Source organism: Cetorhinus maximus, chromosome 10 (assembly GCF_964194155.1).
Source record: "Cetorhinus maximus chromosome 10, sCetMax3.hap1.1, whole genome shotgun sequence".
In the NCBI taxonomy this organism is placed as follows: Eukaryota; Metazoa; Chordata; class Chondrichthyes; order Lamniformes; family Cetorhinidae; genus Cetorhinus; species Cetorhinus maximus.
In genome coordinates, this window is record NC_135888.1 from 83,661,594 (window position 1) to 83,685,138 (window position 23,545).

General features: G+C 47.0%; 1 protein-coding gene across 1 annotated transcript in view; it reads right to left on the bottom strand.

Moving 5' to 3' along the window:
• htr4 (5-hydroxytryptamine receptor 4) overlaps positions 1 to 23,545 on the bottom strand; it is a 214,032-nt gene that overhangs the window by 158,380 nt on the left and 32,107 nt on the right. The window contains exons 2-3 of the mRNA XM_078549685.1: positions 19,796 to 19,901; positions 17,095 to 17,176 (exon numbers count right to left, since the gene is read on the bottom strand). Coding sequence (XP_078405811.1) covers positions 17,095 to 17,120 — 26 coding nt within the window. The 5' untranslated portion in view covers positions 17,121 to 17,176; positions 19,796 to 19,901. The remainder of the gene's footprint in view (positions 1 to 17,094; positions 17,177 to 19,795; positions 19,902 to 23,545) is intronic.

The window sequence follows — 23,545 nt, forward strand, 5'->3', positions numbered from 1 at the left end:
CTGTTATGCAGTCTTCAAAAGTAATTGCCTCTGAATTCAGCTTGTTCTTAGCAACTAACGGAAACGCATTTCCAATTTTGGCTCCATTACTCTTAAAATAAATAGATGTGTCTAAACTCTCACCTTTTCAAAATAGGCACATTTTTATTATTTTCTGTGATAAAGCATGCCTGTTGATAATATATTGCACAATGTCAATTTCACTGATGTCAATTTCACTGATGTTTCTCTTTCTGTCCATCCACACAACTATTCTCATTACCTTCTAAACAGTAAGGATATACTAAAAACAAAGAAAACATAAAACTCCTGAAGAGTGTTCTTTATCATTCTGCATTGAGATCGCCATTAAATGTTCCATTGTTGAGACCTATCTCAGGTGACATGCTAGAGACTGCCCTTGACATCAAGGCAGCATTTGGCAGAGTGTGGCATCGAGGAGCCCAAGCAAAACTGGAGTCAATAGTAATAAGGGGGACAACTCACCACTGGTTGGAGTCATACCTAGCACAAAGGAAGATGGTTGTGGTTGTTGGAGGTCAAACACCTCAGTCCCAGGGCATCACTGCAGGAGTTCCTCAGGGTAGTGTCCTAAGCCCAACCACCTTCAGCTGCTTCATCAATGACCTTCCTTCCATCTTAAGGTCAGAAGTGGGGATGTTCGCTGATGATTGCACAATGTTCAGCACCATTCCCAACTCCTGAGATACTGAAGCAGTCCATGTCCAAATGCAGCAAGACCTGGACAACATTCAGGCTTGAGCTGATAAGTGGCAAATAAATTTGTGTCACACAAGTGCCAGTCAATGTCCATCTCCAACAAGAGAGAATTCAACCATCTCCCCCTGACATTCAATGGCATTACCATCGTTCAAATCCTCACTATCAGTATCCTGGGGGTTACCATTGACCAGAATTGGACAAGCTATATAAATACTGTGGCTACAAGAGCAGGTAATTGGTTAGGTATTCTGCAGAGAACAAGTCACCTCCTGACTCCCCAAAGCCTGACCACCATCTACAAGGCACAAGTCAGGAGTGTGATGGAATACTCCCCACTTGTCTGGATGAGTGCAGCTTCAACAACACTCAAGAAGCTTGACACCATCCAGGACAAAACAGCCCACTTGAATGGCACCTCATCCACAAACATTCACTCCCTCCACCACCGACAAACAGTGGCAGCAGTGTGTACCATCTACAAAATGCACTGCAGAAACTCACCAAGCCTCCTTCAACAACACCTTCCAAACCCACGACCACAGCCATCTAGAAGGACAAGGGCAGCAGATACAAGGGAACACCTCCACTTGGAAGTTCCCCTCCAAGTCACTCACCATCCTGACTTGGAAATATGTCACCGTTCCTTCCCTGTCACTGGGACAAAATCCTGGAACTCCCTCCCTAACAGCATTGTAAGTGTACTTACACCACAGGGACTGCAGTAGTTCAAGAAGGCAGCTCACCACAACCTTCTCAAGGGCAATTAGGGATGGGCAATAAATACTGATGTAGACAGGGACACCCACATTCCCTGAAAGAATGTTTTTAAATCCCCTACACCATCTAATTATATCCTGCTATCTTATCATATTCCTTATAACTAACCTTCTTTTGAATGGACTAACTTATTGCAGGAAAATTTAACCTGGAGGTTCATGTGGATTTGCATATGGTTGAAGGGGGTTTAAAACCAACAAGAATGTGAGCACATAGGGGAGCTGGCTCCAGCCTGTCAACTTCCGCATTTAACTCGGGCATGTTAGACTGGTTGTGCACAAACCCCTCGTGCAAAGCGACCTGTCTATTGACATGTGGTAATTACTCAATTGGAGCAATACTCCAAAACAGTTTGAAGTCGAACATCACATCCGTGGGTATCCTGGGCTTCCTGAAGCTCACCATTAAAAGCAAATAGAGAAGATATTGGAAATTGAGGCGTCTGAATAAATCTCATGAAAACACTCAATAAATACTTAGTTCTCACAGGTGCATTCTTACCTCGTGGTGGGAAAGGATTTGTTCATAGTACTTTCTGAGTGTTTATTTTCTACACTTTGGAAGTTTTCTGAATCCCATCAGAATGGATGACATCTCGCCTGCCTTAAATTCAATCTTGGGTGAGAAACAATATGATAAGCATTGGCAGCAGGAGCAGGAGCTTACTGTTAAGATCCCTGTAGATGGTCCGCAGAGAGAGGAGCAGCAGAGAGGGGAGTAGGAGAGAGGAGCAGCAGAGAGAGGAGAAGCAGAGAGGGAAGCAGCAGAGAGAGGAGCAGCAGAGAGAGGAGAAGCAGAGAGGGGAGCAGCAGAGAGGGGAGCAGCAGAGAGGGGAGCAGCAGAGAGGGAAGCAGCAGAGAGGAGCAGCAGAGAGAGGAGCAGCAGAGAGCGGAGAAGCAGAGAGGGAAGCAGCAGAGAGGAGCAGCAGAGAGGAGAGCAGCAGAGAGGGGAGCAGCAGAGAGGGGAGCAGCAGAGAGGGGAGCAGCAGAGAGGAGCAGCAGAGAGGGGAGCAGCAGAGAGGGGAGCAGCAGAGAGGGGAGCAGCAGAAAGGAGCAGCAGAGAGGGGAGCAGCAGAGAGGGGAGCAGCAGAGAGAGGAGCAGCAGAGAGGACAGCAGCAGAGAGGAGCAGCAGAGAGGGGAGCAGCAGAGAGGGGAGCAGCAGAGAAGGGAGCAGCAGAGAGGGGAGCAGCAGAGAGGAGAGCAGCAGAGAGGGGAGCAGCAGAGAGGGGAGCAGCAGAGAGGGGAGCAGCAGAGGGGAGAGCAGCAGAGAGGGGAGCAGCAGAGAGGAGAGCAGCAGAGAGGGGAGCAGCAGAGAGAGGAGCAGCAGAGAGGAGCAGCAGAGAGGGGAGCAGCAGAGAGGAGAGCAGCAGAGAGAGGAGCAGCAAAAAGGAGAGCAGCAGAGTGGGGCAGCTCACAGGAGACATTAACCCCCAGTGTCTACAGGCAGAGGCTGAGTTTCCTTGACATGTCTGAACCCCAGTATTTCATGGGCTCAGGTTGTTCCATTAGGTGATGGCAGACACCTGCTGTTCCCTCCCAGCTGGACCTGGTAGTCATGCTTTACTAGTGTCTTTGAGAATAACTACTGCCCTCAACGTCTGTGCCACTAGATTTTTCCAGGACTCAGCTGAAGATAAAACTCAGACCTCCCAGTCTGTGGCCAAAAATGCACAGGACTGGTGATTGATGGTCGCTTGCCAGGGCCAGAAATTGTGTGTGCAGCTTGCCTGCAATAATGCCAGTTAGAATGAGTTTGCATCTTTGACTGGCTTCAAATTGATGCAGGCGTATTTGACTGCACACACATAGCAATACACCACCCCAACACCAAATCATCCAGGAATATTTGTGAACTGCAAAGGCTCCCACTCCATCAATGTGCAGCTGGTGTGCAACCACAGAGAGATATTTCTGTAAGTGCACCAGATTCCTGGGCAGCTGCTAAGGTGTTTTTGTCTTGTGGCACCCAACCTCCTTGACATCTTTAGACTCTCAAATGCACTTAAAGGGTGGCTACTTGGAGACAAGGAATACCCGCTTCAAAAATGGCTGTTGACACCTGTTAATAGCCCAACTACTAAAGCCCAATAGCACAACAATGAATGCTGTACAAGCACGAGATGTGTGAATGAACAAGCCATCAGCATGCTGATGATATGCTTTAGGTGCCCAGGTAGATCTGAAGGCATCCTTCAGTAAGCAAAAGCTAGAGTGTTCCGAATAATCACCGTGTGCTGCACTCCGCACAACATTGCACAGTATTGAAGTTTGGACCCACAGAAGAAATGAGGCGCAGAGTGTAGGTTGTCTGCAGACAATTCTGAGGAGCGGAGAAGAAGAGGAGAAAAGAGGTGAGCGCATTGCAGCAGCAGCTCTTCACAATGAGCAGAATCTTTCCAGTCCCACACAGGCAGGTTTGAGACTGGGACCAGGAGCAGGATAGGAGATAAGGGCATCATGTCAGCAAACGGCAGTGGCTACCCATTCGGCAGTGACGAGTAGGCAATAATGAGCAATTAAGAGACTTACAAAGAGAACTGGGAAGACTCCACCAGAATCTTCCTGGTGTTAGAGTGGCCTCCTGCTGAGAGTGGAACTGGCCAGCTCCATGAAGGCAGCTTCCCAGTGGCAGACTGGGGGACCATCAGAGCCAGAGGCTCCATGCCCCAGTGATGTGGCTGCATGGAGGAAAGACTGCAGCTACAGTCAAAATGAATCCTCCAGAAGGGTTTCCCTTCCACGTTGATGGCCCTACCAGCTTCAGGCCTCTTTATTTTTGGAATTGTATTGATGCTTCTAAGGATGCCTCCATGTTGAGGTCCTGCACACTCCCCTTTCTGCCTGAGCAGTGCCCACCTCTCCTGGTGGGGTTGCCACCCATCCACAGTTGTTTGGGTCAATGGCATCAGGCAACCATCCACCATTCAACTTAGCTGGCCACCTCTTGGAAGATTGTGCAGGAGGGCGCGCTGCAGACTCATGCAGGGTTGGGATCTGGAAATGGTTCTGATTCCTGAAAAAGAAACTACCATAAGATTCCATCCAATGTTGCCCAGGGATGCCAGGGATGCCACTATTAGTGCAAGCTTCACTTAATCTGCACCACAGGGCTGATATCAGAACCACATGCAACGGCCACATTTCCTACCCCCACCTCCCCCCTGCCTGCCACCCCCCTACCACCACCACCACCACCCCCCGCCACCCCCCCCCCCCCCACCCACCCCACCGCCCCACACCTGCAATGCTACTGATAGAAAGCAGTGCTGCAAAGCCACCCACTCACCCCTAGCACATTCCCCCATTGGCCTCTATCAATTTATATCTTCTCATTGATCATCAGCAAGTTAAAAGGTGACTTGCCAGCCAGTAACCCAGAATGGTTCAAACAGAAAGGTAACGCAAATAATTTTTTTGTGATTCTACAAAGGAACGGAAACTTCACAACTTAACATTTTCTAAACAATCCTCTTCCTTTTCCTACCAGTCCTGGATAGTACAACCTCTGTAACTTCAGCAGAGGTACAGGCAGGCCACTCAGATCCCTGATTCCTGAGAATCTCTCAGTTGATGACCTCTAGGTTTTGGAGCCTGTCAAAAACTGTTCCATCTACACATGTGCAGGTGCATACTTGGCCATTGCAAGATGAGACAACAAATGAACTGCTGATTTGATGGGTTGTGTGTGTTTGAGGGGGGCGGAGAGGGTGGTGGCATAGCAATGGGCAAAGTGGAAGTGCTTTGAGTAGACTCTCCAATTCTACTCTCCCTTTCACCATCATTCCAGACCAGCCACACTCAATGCTAGTGCTCTACTGGAGAGCACTTTGGTGCAGATCAGTATGGGGCTTTAAGGACAAGTATAAGACATCTGTCATCATGTTTAAGGTAGTAGACATGTTGACATTCTGAGTGTGTATGGCCATGTCCAAGGTATACATGGCTCATTTGATTGCCACATGTGATGTACAATGGAGTTAATCACTCTATCCATGGAAGAACACATCAACGCAATGCCCTGTGTCATCAACCCACTCATGCCTGAGGTGGACTCCTGCATTCTATGTAGTCAGTGTGCTTGGAAGCAGGGTTCAAAATACATGGGGGCAGTAAGCAAATTTGCCCTCAAAATCCCCAAAATGCCCTGGAATATTCAATCACAGGGGCGACCAATCAGAGAAAAGTCACCCCCATAAGGAGAATCACAGAACTGTTACAGCCTAGAAGGAGGCCATTCAGCCCATCATGTCTGCAGTGGCTCTTCGAATGAACAATTCTCTTAGTGCCTTTCTCCCACCTCCTCCCCATAACACTGCACATTCTTCCATTTCAGATAACATTCTAATTCTCTTTTGAATGTTTTGATTGAACTTGCTTTCGCCACAGTCTCAGGCAGTACATTTCAGGCCTTAACCACTTGCTGTATTAAAAAGTTTTTCCTCATGTCACTTTGCTTCTTTTACCAATTACTTTAAATCTGTGCCTTCGTGTTCTCAAATCCTTTTATGAGTGGGAACAGTTTCTCCTTATCTACTTTGTCCAGGTCCCTCATGATTTTGAATACCTCTATCGAATCTCCTCTCAACTTTCTTTTCTCCAAGGAAAACAGTCCCAACTTCTCCAATCCATCTTCATAACTGAAGTTCCTCATCCCTGGAACCATTCTCATGAATCTTTTCTGTACAAGTGACAGAATCTGTGAGGAGCTGCTCCTCCAATCACAGGCTGGTTCCCTCCTTTGTTAGCTGCTGATAGGCTCACTAATGAGCTATCAGCAGCAAACATGGGAAAGAAGCAGCCTGTGATTGGAGGAGCAGAAAGTACTGGGAAGGTGAGTGAGGCTGCTAGGGGGGTGGTGGGGTAAGAAAGGTTGCAGTGGCAGGGGGATATGAGGCTGATGGAGGGGGAATGGCTCCCTGGGGTGGATGAGGGGAGGCTACCGGGGCTCTTGAAATGAAAATGCTGAGCTTAATAAAAGCTCATTGGAGCAGGGTGGAGATAATAGAGATCAATTTTGATTTACAACATGGCCTATAAATCCTGTAAAAGAAATTATCTGTGCAGTGAGGTAACTTGTGTCTCCAAATATCGATGAATGTGCAACGTCCACATTGGTCGGTTAATAAATCTGCAACAATATAATTAGAGGCTATACATGCAATTGCCAACCAGGCTACAATATCAAACTTCAGCAAGGGGTAAAGTAAGCAACAGTGGATCAGTCACTTGTTATATACCTGCCTGATTTTCCACTCCATCAAAGTTAATGTAAAGGAAAATGAGACTGGATGAGCAAAATATCCTCCGGGGTAGAAGAGACTGCGAGGGGAATGGGGGCGGGGTAGAGTCAGTGGGTCAGGGGGTGGTGGTATGGGAGGGAGGTGGCTGTGGGGCAGGGGAGAGGCTTCAGGGTGTAGGCTGAGGGGGAAGAGAGGCTCCGGGGGAGAGGCTGCATGGGCAGAGTCTGTGGGGATGTGGGAGGCTGGGGGGATGGTTTGAGAGAGGCTGTGAAGCAGAGTGGCTGTGAAGTGGAGAGAGGCTGCAAAGGTAAGAGAACAGCTTTAAACCTGTCAAGAAAGGAATACTCAGCCATCTGAGAGCCAGGAAAAGTTGAAGTCACTAAAGTAATGAATTCCTTGCAAATGAATGTGGAGTCTCTGGCTTAAGACTGCATAAGTTCAGGAGCTATTGTATGGGGGAAAAGGTAGTGGACGCTAACACTGTGTTAATTGGATAAATTAATACTGAGCAGTTTTATTTCATAAGAAAGATTTGCATTTGTATTTTCACTTCTCAAAGCATTTTAACATACTGTGAATTACTTGAAGTGTAGTGACTGTGTTAGAGACAAACATGCAACCATTGTGTGTACACTAAGATCTCAAACAGTAATGAACTTGTATTTTTATACTGCTTTTTATGAGCTTAAGACTTCCCAAATTCATTCAATAAAATAATTTGAAAGTGTAATCACAGTTGTAATGAAGGAAATGTAATGAGGTAAATGATCAATTAATTTAGGGGAGTCTAGGACTAGGGAACATAAATTAAAAATTAGAACCAGATATTTTAGGGGTGTAATTAGGAAACACTTCTACATTCAAAGGGCGGTAGAGGTTTGGAACTGTCATTCACAAACAGCAATTGATACTAGATCAATATCAATACTAGATTAATTGTTAAATTTAAAGCTAAGATTGAGATCTGAGATGCAGTAAGAAGGTTGATAACTGCCTGTTTAAAATCTTCCAACAGTGTGCATATGTGGTGAAAATGCATTAGCTGTGACCTCACCAATCTGTGGAAGGATGATGTCTTTTTGTGTATATAAGTGTGTGTCAGTTATTTTGAATAAACCTTCCATTACTAACTTATACCTGTTGCCAATTTAAATACTGTAGTGTCTTGGAAATTAACGCTTTCCTTGTGTGTTGCAGCTTTAAGTTTAATGGACGGATGATGATTTTCGAGGATGTTAAGTTCTTCTAAATCTGCTTCTTTGTGAGTTGAAATATCTTATATGTCAACACAAGTACAGAAGGCAATATTACTATGTGACTACATTACCTAATAAACGAATTAGTGCCAATGAAAAAGGAGCCCCTGAAAACCAAAATGTAGCACCCAAAAATCAATAAATAACCCTCGAGAAAATCTCAAGAAGAGCCCTAAAAAAAAAATTATTTTGACCCTTCTTGGAAGGTATGCTCAACATTCTCTGCTGTTCCTCAATGAATCTCCTTTTCATCGCCATCCCCCAGGTACAACATCTGTGTCCAACTGAGCACAACTTGGAAGGGCTACACTCCCCCATGTGGACTCTCCACAGTTTCTTTCCACCCCCATCTACTCTTGCGTAATTCTCAAGTGTGAGTCACCAGGTGAAAACCCCAGTATTTGTCTAACTGGCCCCACCGAAGTACAAGTATCTGAGTTGATGAATGGTAAGTAAGAGTCCTGTGATGGTGCAGTCTCAGAAAAAAATCAGTTCCTCTGAGAATTTGTTGTCTGTGAGATCATGGGTGATTATCATGAAGAGAAATAAAATTGTCTCCGGATGAGGTTGGTTGATGGATAGATGGGGATGTGAGGAAGTACATAGAAAAAGGATGAACGTCCTAGTAAGGTAAGTGGTGTGAGGAGTGATATAATGTAAAAGGCACAAGGCAGAGTGTGTGGATGGGATGATTGCACAACAGAATGTAGGTGAATTTGCATCTGTACTCACCTTGCCTGGCTTGGTTAGGTCATTAAAGCACTTTGTGTAGTGAATGCAGGAGTGTGCCAGAATGCTCTCGCTGCTGACCTCCTGGGTCACCTCCAGTCATGTCTTCTTTGTAGCAGCAGCAGGTTTCTTCCTGCCATTGCTGGGGAAGAGTATTTCTTTCCTACATTAAAACAGTGGTTACACTGCAAAACTGTAAAATGGCTGTAAATCATTTTGAGATGTCCTGAGATTGCGAAAGGGGTTATAGAAATGCAAGTGTTGCATTTTTTTCTTTCTTCTCCAGCTCCTCATAGACCACAGCAGTATGTCAAGGGGGGCATTAGTGAAGTACGGCGAAGACAATGAACATCCTAAGTCTATGTCTCAACATGTCCCTCACTTAATATTGAGTTTATGTCTGTAAAATTACCAGTATGGAGGGGAAAGAAAAGGGAGATAGTGAAAGTTTGTTATTGATGAATCTTTCTGATTGAGTGACCATCGTTTCCGTGGAGACACCCAATCAGAGCAACAGGTAACCATGGAAACTGCAGTTAAGCCATCAAAATATCTGGAATCAGTATTATTAGTGCATAGTTGGGGCTGCTTGTCAATTCATTATTTTAGTAAGTAACCATCCCATCCTGATGTGCTCAATCAACTATTTGAGTACATAAACCATCAAAAAGTGATGCCAGTTTCTTGTCAGCTGTGTATTTGCACAATGTTAGTTGTTGACAATAAAAAATGATGGAGTGTGATTTTATTCAGTAAAGAGCTGTCCAAAACAATCTGACATAACTTCACTGGATCGCCTTTAAATTTTCAAAGTTAATGTATTTTAACAGAGTTGCCAGACGGTATAATTATGCATGTGCAATATTTTAACTGTGCAAAATCAGTGCGCCCTCGAAACACTCTCAAAGTCAATTACAGTGTTAAACTTGTTCTGAATGCAACATTCTCCACATTTTTGTCAAATGTTAACAATGTACAGATATTGCTTGTTAGATTATGGGTGGAATCATCCCCAATTTGTACTAAGCACGGTAGCGACAGGAAAAAAGATGTTTTACCCACCAGCCGCAATGGCGGGTTTTCACATCGTATCATCCCACCTCCTGCATCATAAATTATGCAGTCACAGGAAACACACTGGATCGCTGGCGAGCAGCCTCCAATTTGCCCGCCACACAGCTACCTCACCGCTTCCTCACTCTGGGTACCATATTTAAACTGCAGCCGTACGCACACTTCTCAATACCTGATGCCCAGCACTGCTCCAGTGAAGACATGGCCCCAAAAGCCAAGAACAGTGTGGCCTCACGATTCAGTCAGTCATCCCTGGGATGACTTCTGGACGCCGTGGAGGCCCGCCATGATGTCCTCTCCCCCTGCTCTGACCGCAGAAGGCCCATCGGTATCACCACTCTGATATGGGAGCTGGTGGCAGAGGTGGTCAGTGCCAAGAGGTTGGCCATCCAGTGCAGAAAACGGATGAACGATCTCATCCGTGCTGCCAGGGTAAGTCAACCATCTCATCAATCTCAACTCACCCACTCACAAGCCCATCACACATTCACTGGCATCTCACTCACTGCCAGCTCAAGGGACATCACCACTCACTCTCTCACACACACCTTCACATTGCCATCTGGCCTCTGCAGATCACCTCCTCAACCTGTCCATGGCTCCGCTCAGCACACACGCATGCCTGGCATCCTTCTGATTTGGCCTGGTATGCATCTTGCTCACAGTCTCTCCATCTGTCTTTATGCAAGATCGAGCACAATCACCAGGAGAGGTCCCAGACCAGGTTGAAGTGCTGGGCATCAAGGTCCTCACTCCATTCAAGAGTCACGTGTTGGAGCTGGCCAGAAAGGACGGTGACCATTCCTGCGGCAATGGTGAGGTCAGCAGTGACCACCCATGTGAGGATCCTGCACCAGGTCATTCCTATCTCAATGCTACTCTGAGTCCACTATGCTATGCTCAACGTGGCTGCCAAGCACTAATAATCTCCACTTTCGCCCCAAGGCACACGTACCACATTGCCCTCAGGCAACCTTGACCCAGAACACAGCGCCGGGAGCACCTCGGATGAGGACCCTTAGGGCAGCACCATTGAAAATCTGTCACGGCGCTTATCCACACCCTCCACCAGCGCAGCAACACACACCTCAGTGGGACCTAGATATAGAGCAGCCTCAGGATCACAATCTGGTGAGCACAGCATGCAATCTGTTCTACAGCAGGCAGAGGCAGGGACATCCTTGATCACCGGCACTCAGAGAACTAACTGCTGCAGGCAAGGAATCTGCTGAGTCCGAGTCAGATGATGAGCCTCTGGACTCAGTCCTCAATCAGTTGTTGGAGCTGCAAAGATAATAACGGGAACATCAGGAAGGGATGTCTGGTGCACTCCTCAGGTTGCAAGGGGTGATGAAGGAATCCATCCACCTTCACTCTGAAGTGATAGTGCCAACGTGCCAATGCACTGAGGTCAACACTGGCAGGATGGCAGCAGCCCAGGACATTGGTCCTGGAATGCTGCGCAGGCTGCACTCCAACGCTGACTCCATAGTTAGCCTTCAACAGTGTTAATGCGAGAGGGGTGCGGGGCAGCTCATTCTCACTCCAGCTTCCCCTTCTCCTCAAAGGGGGCGCCCAAAGGAAGGAGAACCTGCAGCTCAACATCCCAGGGCAATCCACCCAGGTGACTCTGGGAATGTCCGGCTGATCCAAATCCCCTCTTCCTGTGGCCCCTGCAATTCCAGCTCCACGGGCCACAGAGGTGCCACTGCCACACAGCAGGATACCCAAAGCAGGCCAGAGGCCACCAGGTCTCAGCCCTCCAGAGAAAGCATGCCAAAGTAATCACAGGCAGGGCGTAGCAGTCCGTAGGCTGCTTCCACCTCCACTGTGGATATTGAGGGAGCACCAAGACGTAGCGGCAGGGTTAGGAAGGTTAAGAAGATGTAGCTACATAGCCTGGGCACGGGTGTTAATGACTTGTACATAATGTTTACTATTGTAAATAAACTCCCAAGAATGTCTCCTTGCCTATAGCTCCTTGTTCAGATGTGCAGTGTTCATGTCACTTAGATGTGAAACCTTGATTCCTGCACAAAATAAAGGCAGATGTGTTAGTCAAGGGCCTATTCCCTGTGCAGTGTGTAACCTTCAGACGAAAATGTTGGTCCAGCTTCACACTCACGGGACACATTAGTGATGCCTGCACCTCGATGGTGCTTGTCATTGCTGTCAGAGTTCCATCATTCTCTCTATGTGCTGTCAGCACCTTTGAGGTGGGGCTGGCCCCCATCTCTTCAGCATCTGTGACCAGTGATGCTGTGCTCCTGAAGGGGACAGGTGCTGAAGGTTGACAAAAGATCAGGTCCATTTAAAGTTTCCCAGCTGGGTCTCTATGATATGACCCTGATCACAAAAAGCAAGCGAGCTGCCCTCAGCTAGACAGGAGTCAGACATTCAGAGAGGCTATGTGAAGATCTATGGAGTGTCCTCACTACATGCCATCATCATCCTTCTGGAATCGAGTGACTATTTTGGCTTCCATTGTGTCTCCATGACATGAGCCTGAGCACTGAGGGTATGTGCGCTGTCATCAGCCAGAAAGTAGTCAAATGTTTACAGGTGCAAGGTGAGGATGTCAGGACTGTCCTCACTGCATCTCGTCATCATCCTCTACGGATCTTGCAGCTATGAGGGCCTCCAGATCACGCCTCCTCATCTGGCCAGTGCGATGGCATCCTCGCCTTCGAGGACCTCATCATCATCATCATCCCCTTTGACGTCCTCCTCATTGGAGGAGGTGTGCAGCTCTTCCATCTCCTCCTCAGCCAGGTCCTCCCCCCATTGCAGTGCCAGGTTGTGTAGCGCACAGCAAGCTACAGTGATGCGTGACACCCTGTGGGGACTGTGGTCCACCAGACCTGGAACCTCATTTTCAAGATCTGTATCGTTTGCTCCACCAAAGCCTGGGCCGTGGCATGAGCCTCATTGTACCATCATTCTGCTGCAGTCTGAGGCCACCGCACAGGCATCATCATCCACATCCTCTGTGGGTAGCCCTTATCCCCAAGAAGCCAACCCTGCAGCCCCTGTGGACCCTGGAAGATGACAGGGATCTAGACCTGTTAAGGATGTAGGGGTCATGCATATTCCCTGGGAATCATACGCAGACCTATAGGATCATTTGCGATGGTCGCAGACCAGTTGAACATTCAGCGAGTGGAAGCCCTTGTGGTTGGTGTAGTTGCCTGCTTGTTGCCACAGAGATCTATACATGAGTGCAGTTGATGGCACCCTACACCTGAGATCTGCGCAAATGCCAATATTCTTGCTTCCTGGCTTGCCTGATCCCGGGCGAAATGCACTACGTCCTGTGCCTTCGCGAAGGTGGCGTCCGTGACCACCTGGATACACTTGTGCGAGAAGGCCTGTGGGAACCTGCACAGGTCACCTGTGGATCCCTGGAACGAGCCACTGGCAGGAAAACTGAGCGTTGCGGTCACTCTCATGACCACTGAGCAGTGGATGCCCTCCATGTCCTCATGGCACCAAATCCTGCAGTAGGTGGAATATGTGACTGACCAGTTCCCTAGACATGCGTAGTTTTCAGCGACAGTGGTTCTCAGTCATCTGCAGGAATAACAGATGCCTCCTATAGACTCTGGTTCTAGTGAGGTGCCTAACAGCAATGGATTTTCAGATATGTGCGCAGCAGGCCCTGCCGCTCCTTCGACTTGAGGGAGGTGCTCCCCCCTTTGGCGAGCCAAGCACCTCCACTGCTCTCTTCATCTTCTTCATCTTCTTCTCTGCTCCCTGTAAGCCATGAAGCATACCGTTAAATCACCAGGCTCCATGATCCTGATGTTCTCCTCCTGCAGAATCAAACGGAGAGACGCGTGGGTTAGCATGGGTGTAGCAAGAACCTCTCTTGGTTAAGCCTGAAGGCCCCTTCACACATGCAGGAGAGTGCTGGCCACCACTTGGATGGCCAGAGTGTAGCGGCTGCTTGAAAACCCACCCACATCTGTCTCACTCCACTTGACCGATTGGCAGCAGCTTCGGCCACTGGACTGCATGTTGTGCTCTCAGCTCAGGCACAGGCATTCTCCTAACCTGCGCTGCAAGGCTGAACTGTTAGCTTGAACCATGGGGGAGACTGGTCCAAACCTTAATAAACACATTGCAAGGGGCTGTGAGCACCTCTACTAGTGACTACACCATGACCACCTTTCGCAAGGGGATTCTACAACTTGCCCAGTCAGCCAGTTGCTCTGCTGCCCCCTAAAACACACATTAATTTGCAGTCTGCACCCAAGGGGTGTAAAGTTCTGGAGCATTTGGTGGCACTTTCATGTTTTTGCATTGCTTGAGTGGGCAGAAAAGCTTCAGGGGTCTGACTCCAACCATGTCAATGGAGCTGCTGCCAAACGGTTTCAGCTATGGAAGGATGCTCACTCTTGACAAGCTTTTCCTAAGTGCATAGCCGTTTCCCTCACCCTCCACCCCCTTTCCCCACCCATCCCCCACCCGGGCATGTGCTTGTATGCTTCCTTCAGTCAGCGCTGCCTTGCTCCCCCCCTACCCCCACCCCCACCCACTGGCCTCACCGGCACCGGAGCCCTTGCCCTGGCACTGCATTGAAAGCCAGCCAGGAAAAAGCAACTTGCTTGTGCAACACTGCCGCCCCCCACCCCCTCCCCCCCACCCCACCCCCCCCCACCCACTGAATGCACAACGCCTCTTCCTTGATACTCTACAGGTGGTGCTCACGAGCACTGCGCAAGGTTGTGTGCTCTTACCTCGAAGTTCAGCTCGCCAGGTGCATGCCTATTAAAGGCAGTCATGAAGCATGCCGTTCTGAAGTAATGCCAACGTGGGCAGTAAATTTGACATGGGGAGACAATTCTGGCGTGAGGGCACAATAATGAGATGCAAATGCATTAAAATGAACTTCCCGACATTGGACAGCGGGAAACGTGGCCCACCACTGAAAGGCAGAGCAAACGATCGCAAATTGGTTTCACGGTGGAGTAAAATCAATTTTTGGCCTTCTCACCATATTGTCTGCTCACGCCCACCATGATGCCCTCTGCCAATAGCACCAGATGATTCTACCCTATATCTTGAACTTGTATAGGGACATAAATATAATGGCTATAAAAATTGGTTTATTGTGTAAATGTGTCCTTATCAGCCATTTCCATTACAAGTTGCAACTACTTGATTTTTTTCTGCTACTGCATCAGGTTTCCATTTATATAATTTTTAATGAAATAGCTATCGCTGGGGATCTGAAAGATAGCTCTCCAGCACTTTAGTGGGTTGGAGGAGGATTGGGAGAGCCTTCCAGTTCAGGGAGGTGGGGAACCCAGGTCACGGATTCTTAAACTTTCCTTGTGGGACTGAGCAAAGCAACCCTGCTCATTCTGGCCCCACAAGGAGTTTAAAAAAGAAAATCCACTTACCTTGTTGGACCTCTTGTGGCTCTTGCTCCTCTCCCAGTTAAGTTAGCCTTGCTGAGAAGCCACAATGGCTTTTCATTCAGGCCTTCAGTTAAAATTGCATTCTGGTGTCTCTCTCACCTGCTCAAGAGAACAGGTTAAGATCGGGAGTGGTGGGTAGACAGTAGGATGGATTGGGCTAAGCCTCACAAGGCCATTCAAACTGCATGCTTGTCCTCTTTCTGCGCTCTCTCCTCTTTATATATAATCTCTTTTCACATTAGAATGCAGAGCATGTAGGTTAAGCAACTATATCCATTACGTTCCTGCTGCTGGGTCACTTTGCTCAGCGAACGCAGTTGCACACCCACCTGCTGCAGTCTCAGAGACCAATGTAGGATGAAGCACATGCTGTTTATTAACACAAGTAACAGAGCACCAACATATGTGTGCTTCTCAAACCAGACCAGAGAGTCGGGATTCATGGGTCTTTTTCAGGTTGGATAGACGTAACTAGTGGAGTGCCACAAGGATCAGTCCTCGGGCCTCAATTATTTACTATCTATATTAATGACCTGGAGGAGGGGGCAGAGTGTAAGGTATCCAAATTTGCTGATGATACAAAAGTGGGTGGGAAGGCATTGTTGTGATGAGGACATAAGGAACCTGGGATATAGATAGGTTGAGTGAGTGGGCAAAAACTTGTCGATGAAGTTTAATGTAGGAAAGTGTGAGGTCATGCACTTTGGTAGGAAAAATCAAAAGGCAGACTTATTTAAACGGAGAAAGACTCCAAAAAAGTGCAGCACAGGGGGATCTAAGTGCTCTTGAGCATGAAACACAAAAAGTTAGCATGCAGCAAGTAATTAAGAAGGAAAATGGAATTTTGGCCTGTATTGCAAGGAGGTTGGAGTTTTAAAAATAGAGAACTCTTGTTACAACCGTACAGGGTGTTGGTGAGGCCGCACCTGGAGTACTGTGTACAGTTTTAGTCCCCGTGTTTAAGAAAGGATATACTGGCATTGGAGGCAGTTCAAAAGAGATTCACTAGGCTGATTCCTGGGATGAAGGGGTTGACTCACCAAGAACAGCTAAACAGGTCAGGCCTTTATTCAAAAGGGTTTAGAAGAATGAAGGGTGACCTTATTGAAAGGGGGCTTGACAGGGTAGATGTTGAGAAGATGTTTCCACTAGTGGGGGAATCTCGAACTAAGGGACATAGTTACAGAATAAGGGGGCACTCATTTAAAACTGAGATGCAAAGGAATTTCTTCCCTGATGGTAGTGAATGTCTGGAATTCTCTACCCCAGAGAATTGTGGAGGCTAGATCACTGAAAGTATTTAAAGAGGAGGTAGATTGATTTTTGAAATATTGGGGAGTTGAGGTCTATTAGGAGCTGGCACAAAAGAGGAGTTGAGGCCTAGGGCAGGTCAGCCATAATCTTATTGAATGGCGGGGCAGGCTTGAGGGTCCGAATGGCCTACTCCTATTTCTTATGTTCTTAGACCCTATCCTAAACTGCACATTAACATTGTAGCCCGCAGTACACAGCAATTGGGTAATAAAGTCACGTAGTCAATCTGCTCACATTCTCTTAAAGGTGTATTGCATCTCATATTACCACAATATCAGAGTTTTGTTTACCAGTTTAAGCATTTTAGTAAACAAAAAATTATTAAATTATATCATTCATGTAAATTAAAAGATGTGATGATGAAAACATACAGAAAACAATCACTGGCTATCAATGTAGTACATAGCTCTATACTAACATTGATTTTTGCTACAATTAATTTGATATCAAGGAACTGCATAGATATATTTGCAATCATTACACTGGTTTAATGTTTAATGACAATAAATTTCAGAAGGCTTAAAGAATTGTTGAAGTTTCTCCATGGCATTACTATACCTCTCATTTAAAACAACTTCATCCATCACAGGGAGTCAACATGGAAATATCTGATCTTAGCGCCCATACAGAATAACTTGCCCTACAAACAATAAAAAGACAGAAAATTAATTGACTGACTTTAAATCCATTATTTGCTATTATTCTTTCTGTCTGTATTAAAATGAAGTTTTAATTCAGTTAAATCATGCCTCATCATGTCTTAGCGATATCGCAAAGTGCTTCACATACAGTTTGAAATGTAATGACCTGTGATGTAGGTAGTTTACATTAATGCCTATTTTTTCCAGGGAATTTTTATCTATAAGGTAAGTTACATTAAAGGATCTGGGATATGGCGGAACCGATTTAAGATTATATAAAACATCAACATTTCCCACCTATGGACTGCTTAGTAGTTCTAAGGCAGTGGAGGGTGTGGCACTTAGACCCCATGTTGAAAGCTGAAGGAACAATTGATGTAGGTTTCATCGGCCTGAGTTTTTCGTCCTGTGGGCAGGCGTGCGCCCAACCCAATTGGGAGTAAAATAGTGCGCGATGACATCGGTTGAGCATCCCGATGACATCGCACACTAGCATGATATTTTGGCCGGCAGGCGTGCGTGAGAGTTGGCAGCGCGTCCGCTGACAATTAAGAGGCCTTTAAGGCCCTTAAGCAGGCAATTGAGTAGAATTTTTTGCTGCCCGTTCAACCTTACAGTTGGCGGGCGGGCAATTAGGCCAGGCTGCCTTTGCATTTTTTGCGAAACCTCATCCATGGACGGGATGAGGTTTCCAACAGTGAATTAAAAAAACAATAATTTTTTAAAAAAATCATTTTTAACATGTCCCTCTTCATGTGACTGAGTCACATGTGGGGACATGTTTATATTATTTGTAGAATCTTAATTTTTAATTTTAAAAATCTTCAGCTCCCTGAGGCAGCTCTGTGCCTTCAGGGAGATTTCAGTCAGTGCACCCCGGCCCGTGTGCAAACTTTCATGGTCACGCTCCTCCTGCCCCCCCACCCGACCCTGGCAGCGCTGAGGCTTTCAGCGCATGTTTCCCGTTAATTGGCCAGCCAGCATGAAATCGCGGTCGGAGTCCATTCGCAGGCAGTGGTCCATTTCACGGCCGTTTCTGGGCCTACCCGCCGCACCTGCCTGACAAAGGGAAAATCCTGCCCATTGGGTACACAGCACACCTGCCTGAAACAGTTCGGGGATGACTGCTTACATATGCAAATAGGGGTCTTGTGCCACTTTTGATGTAGTATTCAAGACTGTGGGGGTCTGGTGTTGGTGGTTAATTTTTCTGCCTGCACTATAGGTAGAGGTTTGGAAAGTTGGGCTGTAATGTAAATCCAGAGTGAAATTTCTTATGGCGCTTCAGTTGCTGGGTCTTTGGAGCCAACTCCGATCATTTGTGGGGTAACATTTCCAGACATATCTCTTGCCCCTTGAAGTGAGGTCAACACACTAAATGTCCTGAACGTTTTGAGGTGTAGGTGAAATAGGGGCCTGGACATGAAGCACAAGTGAAGTAGTCACTGGAAAACTCACATTATCGGTGGCATCAGACCACAGTTGCAGAACAGGTGCCAATCTCAGAATGACAAAGACAGACATAGGGCTGAATAATATTGCTGGGGGGAGGTACCTCCCCCACGCCCTGGAAACAATGTTGGCATTGAGCTCGCAGACATAAAGGACTAACGAGACTGAGTGGGACTTCCGCCCCACGTTGGGGGGGAGGTCCCGCTCTCTGGAGTTGCTAGCCAAACAAATTAGCTGGCAGCTCCATCAGTCCTGACAGCGCCAGGAAGGCATCAGTGGCTGCAGCCGGGACTGCAGAAGAAGAAGACAAAGGCCCATGAATCCCTAGAGCAGGTAAGTCTGGGGTCTTAGGCCAGAAAAGTGTGGATAGGTTAGGGAGAGGGGCGGGTGTGGTGGGTTTAAGGAAAAGGGCAGGTAGGAAGGAAGGGGGGTTTTGACTTTAGGGGGAGCTGCCCCACCATTGGAAAAGGGCATCCCCCGAAGAGCAACCCCAACCCTCTCCAACCTTCCTTCATACTCTTTAAGCATCTCAGTGAGAAAAATCAGGCTTCTCACACCCACCCGGCTGCCCACGCCATGAAACGTTTGGCATATTATCAGGGTCAATTGGTTTGATAACAAGCCTAATTGACCCTTGATTATTCATGTAAATATGGCGGGCGGACTGCCAATTTCGACGGCCCCCCCACCCACCCCCCCCCCCCCCGCCGTATTATGGGGGTGAGCTGGGGGGCTAGGGGGGTGGGCGGAAAGGTGGTGGGGTGGGCGCCTGCCCTATTTTACGTGCCAACCCCAAGGGAAGCATGTCTGCCGGGGGCACACAGAATTCAACCCGTAGGGACTAAGTCTCAAGAGATTGAAATGAAAACTGCTTCATGATAATTTGATGTGTGAAATGGGAGAACGTTAAACTATCCGGGTGGTTTTCATTTTGAACATTTTTCAGGCGGGCGGTGACCAGGAAGTACCTAGTGGCTACCTAGAGGAGTCAGCATGGGGACCAATCAGTGTTGTTTCTGGGTGCTACGAAGGGTTGTCTGCAGCAGCACTTTAAGAGGATAGGACGGTAGCACTGGGACTGAAAAGCAGCATCATTTTAGATTGGTAGGCAACAGTAGCAAGTACATTCAATTTAGAAGCATGTAAGGTTCAAAATTTACAAGTACCTGTCAGGAAACTGTCTCCCAAGCCTCCATTCATCTTTCTCTGACTGAAAATGTCTTTAATTTTCACTGGAAATGGCTGCCTCCACATTTGCATTGCCCATGGTTGCTGGGTGGGAGTAGGAAAGAACAGTGGTCAGGGGGAGCCAAGATGTAAATGAAGTCTTAATGTTGTCATCTAATCCCAACTTGCATTTGGTTATGGCACTCTAGGATGGAACACAAGAACAAGGGTAAGACATTCAGCCCCCCAAGCTGGCTCTGCAACTCAATTAGATAAGTCATAGAGTCATAGTCATAGAATCATAGACGTCTACAGCACAGAAAAAGGTCCTTCAGCTCATTGAGTCTACGCCGGTCAAACAAGTACCTAACTATTCTAATCCCATGTTCCAGCACTAGGCCCATAGCCTTGTATGCCATGGCATCGCAAGTGCACATGCAAATACTTCTTAAATGTTATGAGGGTTTCTGCCTCTACCACCCATTCAGCAAGTGAGTTCCAGATTCCCACCACCCTCTGGGTGAAAAAATTCTTCCTCACATCCCCTCTAAACCTCCTGCCCCTTATCTTAAATCTATGCACCCTGGTTATTGATCCCTCCACCAAGGGGAAAAGTTCCTTCCTGTCTACCCTATCTGTGCCCCTCATAATTTTATACACCTCAATCATGTCCCCCCTCAATCTCCTCTGCTCCAGGGAAAATAACCCCAGTCTATCCAATCTCTCCTCATAACTAAAACTCTCCAGCCCAGGCAACATCCTGGTAAATCTCCTCTGCACTCTAGTGCAATCACATCCTTCCCATAATGCGGACTCCAGAACTGCACGCAATACTCTAGCTGTGGCCTAACCAGCGTTTTATACAGTTCCAGCATAACTTCCCTGCTCTTATATTCTATGCCTCAGCTAATAAAGGTAAGTATCCCATATGCCTTCTTAACCACCTTATCTACCTTATTACTATTATCTACCACTACCTTAAGGGACTGGTAGACATGTACACCAAGGTCCCCCTGATCCTTGATACTTCCCAGGTCCTACCATTCATCGTGTATTCCCGTACCTTGTTTGTCCCGTCCAAGTGCATCACGTCACACTTGTCCAGATTAAATTCCATTTGCCACTGATCAGCCCATCTGACTAGCCCCTCTATATCCTCCTGTAACCTAAAGCTATCCTCCTCATATTTACCACCCCACCAATTTTCGTGTCATCCCTGAACTTACTGATCAACCCTCCTACATTCAAGTCTAAATCATTTGTATATACCACAAACAGCAAGGGACCCAACACCGATCCTGTGGAACCCCACTGGACACAGGCATCCAGTCACAAAAACACCCCTCGACCATCACCCTCTGCTTCCTGCCATTCTGCCAATTCTGGATCCAATTTGCCAAATTGCCTTGGATCCCATGGGCTCTTACCTTCGCTATCAGTCTCCCATGCGGGACTTTATCAAAAGCCTTGTTGAAGTCCAAGTAGACTACGCCAAATGCATTGCCCTCATCTACACACCTGGTCACCTCTTCGAAAAATTCAATCAAATTGGTCAGACATGGCCTCCCCTTAACAAAACCATGCTGACTGTCCTTGATTAATCCCTGCCTCTCCAAGTGTAGATTAATTATGTCCCTCAGAATTATCTCCAATAGTTTCCATATCACTGAGGTTAGACTGGCTGGCCTGTAGTTCCCTGGTTTATCCCTTCCTCCCTTCTTGAATAACGGTAGCACATTGGCTGTCCTCCAGTCCTCTGGCACCTCTCCTGTGGCCAGAGAGGTATTGAAAATTATTGCCAGCGCCCCTGCTATCTCCTCCCTTGCCTCACTCAACAGCCTGGGATACGTTTCATCCAGGCCTGGAGATTTATCTACTTTTAAGCCTGCCAGACCACTTAGAACCTCCTCCCTTTCTATGCTAATTTCTTTAATTATATCACAGTCCTTCTGCCTGATTTCCATATCCACATCGTCCCTCTTACTTGTGAACACCAACACAAAGTATTCATTTAGAACCCTACCTATGCCTTCCGGCTCCACACACAAATTACCACTATGGTCCTTAATGGGCCTTACTCTTTTCCTAGTTATCCTCTTACTCTTAATGTACTTGTAAAATAACTTTTGATTTTCCTTTATTTTACCTGCCAATGTTTTTCATGCCCTCTTTTTGCTCTCCTAATTTCCTTTTAAGTTCCCCCCTACACATTCTACACTCCTCTAGGGCTTCCGCTTTTTGAGCCCTTGGTATCTGCCATAAGCCTCTCTTTTTCTTTTTATCCAATCCCGTATATCCCTCAACATCCAGGGTTCCCTGGATTTGTTGGTCCCACCCTTTATCTTTACTGGAATATGTTGGCCCTGTACTCTCTCTCTTTCCTTCTTGAATGAGTCCCGCTGCTCTGACGCAGATTTGCCTAAATGCAGCTGCTCCCAGTCCACCTTGGCCAAAACATGTCTGATCTTATTAAAATCAGCCTTCCCCCAATTTAGAACTCTGATTTCTGGCCCATCCTTGTCCTTTTCCATAACAACCTTGAATCTAACGGAGTTATGGTCACTGTCTGCAAAATGCTCCCCCACTGATACCTCTACCACTTGCTCAGCTTCATTCCCTAAAATTAAGTCCAAGACCGCCCCCTCTCTTGTTGGACCTTCTACATACTGGCTTAAAAAGCTCTCCTGGATGCATTTTAAGAACTCCGCTCCCTCTCAACCTATCACACTATGACTAACCCAGTTAATGTTGGGCAAGTTGAAATCCCCCACTATTACTACCCTATTATAATGGCCATCTTGTATCTTAACTTCATCTGTCCACCTTGGTTCCGTAACCCCGCATAGTCTTGCATAATAAAACTGACCTAATTTCAGTTTTGAAACTTTTAATTGGCCTAGTTTGAACAGTATTTTGGAGGGAGAGATGTGCAGATTCCTACCATCATCTCACAGAAACTGTGGCCTTAAAAATGGAGATCTGTCCATAGCCAAAGACAACACAGCATTAAGGGCAGGATTTTTAGGTCAGCGTGTGGGCGCGATTGGTGCGGCCAAGGAACGGACCACCGCCCGTGATCAGCCTTCAACCGTTAATTGGCCAGCCCACGTGAAGCATGCGCTGATATAATCAGTGTTGGCTGGGTTGGGGGCTGGAGGAGGGCGAGCACTGAAGTCAGTGTGGGCGCGGGGGAGCGCTTACCGAAAGCTCCCTGAATGCAGAGAGCTGCTTCAGGGAGATGAAGACTTCAAAAATATCAAATAAAGAATTTTAAATCCGTAACAAAAATGTCCACGCAACACAAGCAGTCACCTGAGCATAGACATTATAAAGATTCTGCGCATAGGTTTTTAAAAAATGTAATAACAGAAACCTTACCCCTCTTTTGGATGAGGGTTCCTGAAAAACACAAAGGCTGCCTGGCCGATTCATCCGCCTGCCAACTGTAACGTTGGACGAGCAGTGAAAAATCCCAGTTAACTGCGCCGTTAATGGGCTTAATAACCCTCTTAATTGTCAGTGGACGCACTTCCAAGTTTAGCGCACACCCGCCAACCGAAATATCACATGAATGTGTGATGACGTCTGGACGCTCACCCGACATCATCACGCGCTATTTTACGCTCGAGTATGTCGGGTGCGTATCCGCCCAGTGAAAAATTCTGGCCTAAGTCACACTCAGAATTCTGAATGCTGGAAATCTGAATTCCAGTGTCCATTAACCAAAACAGGACTCAGATCCTGCTACC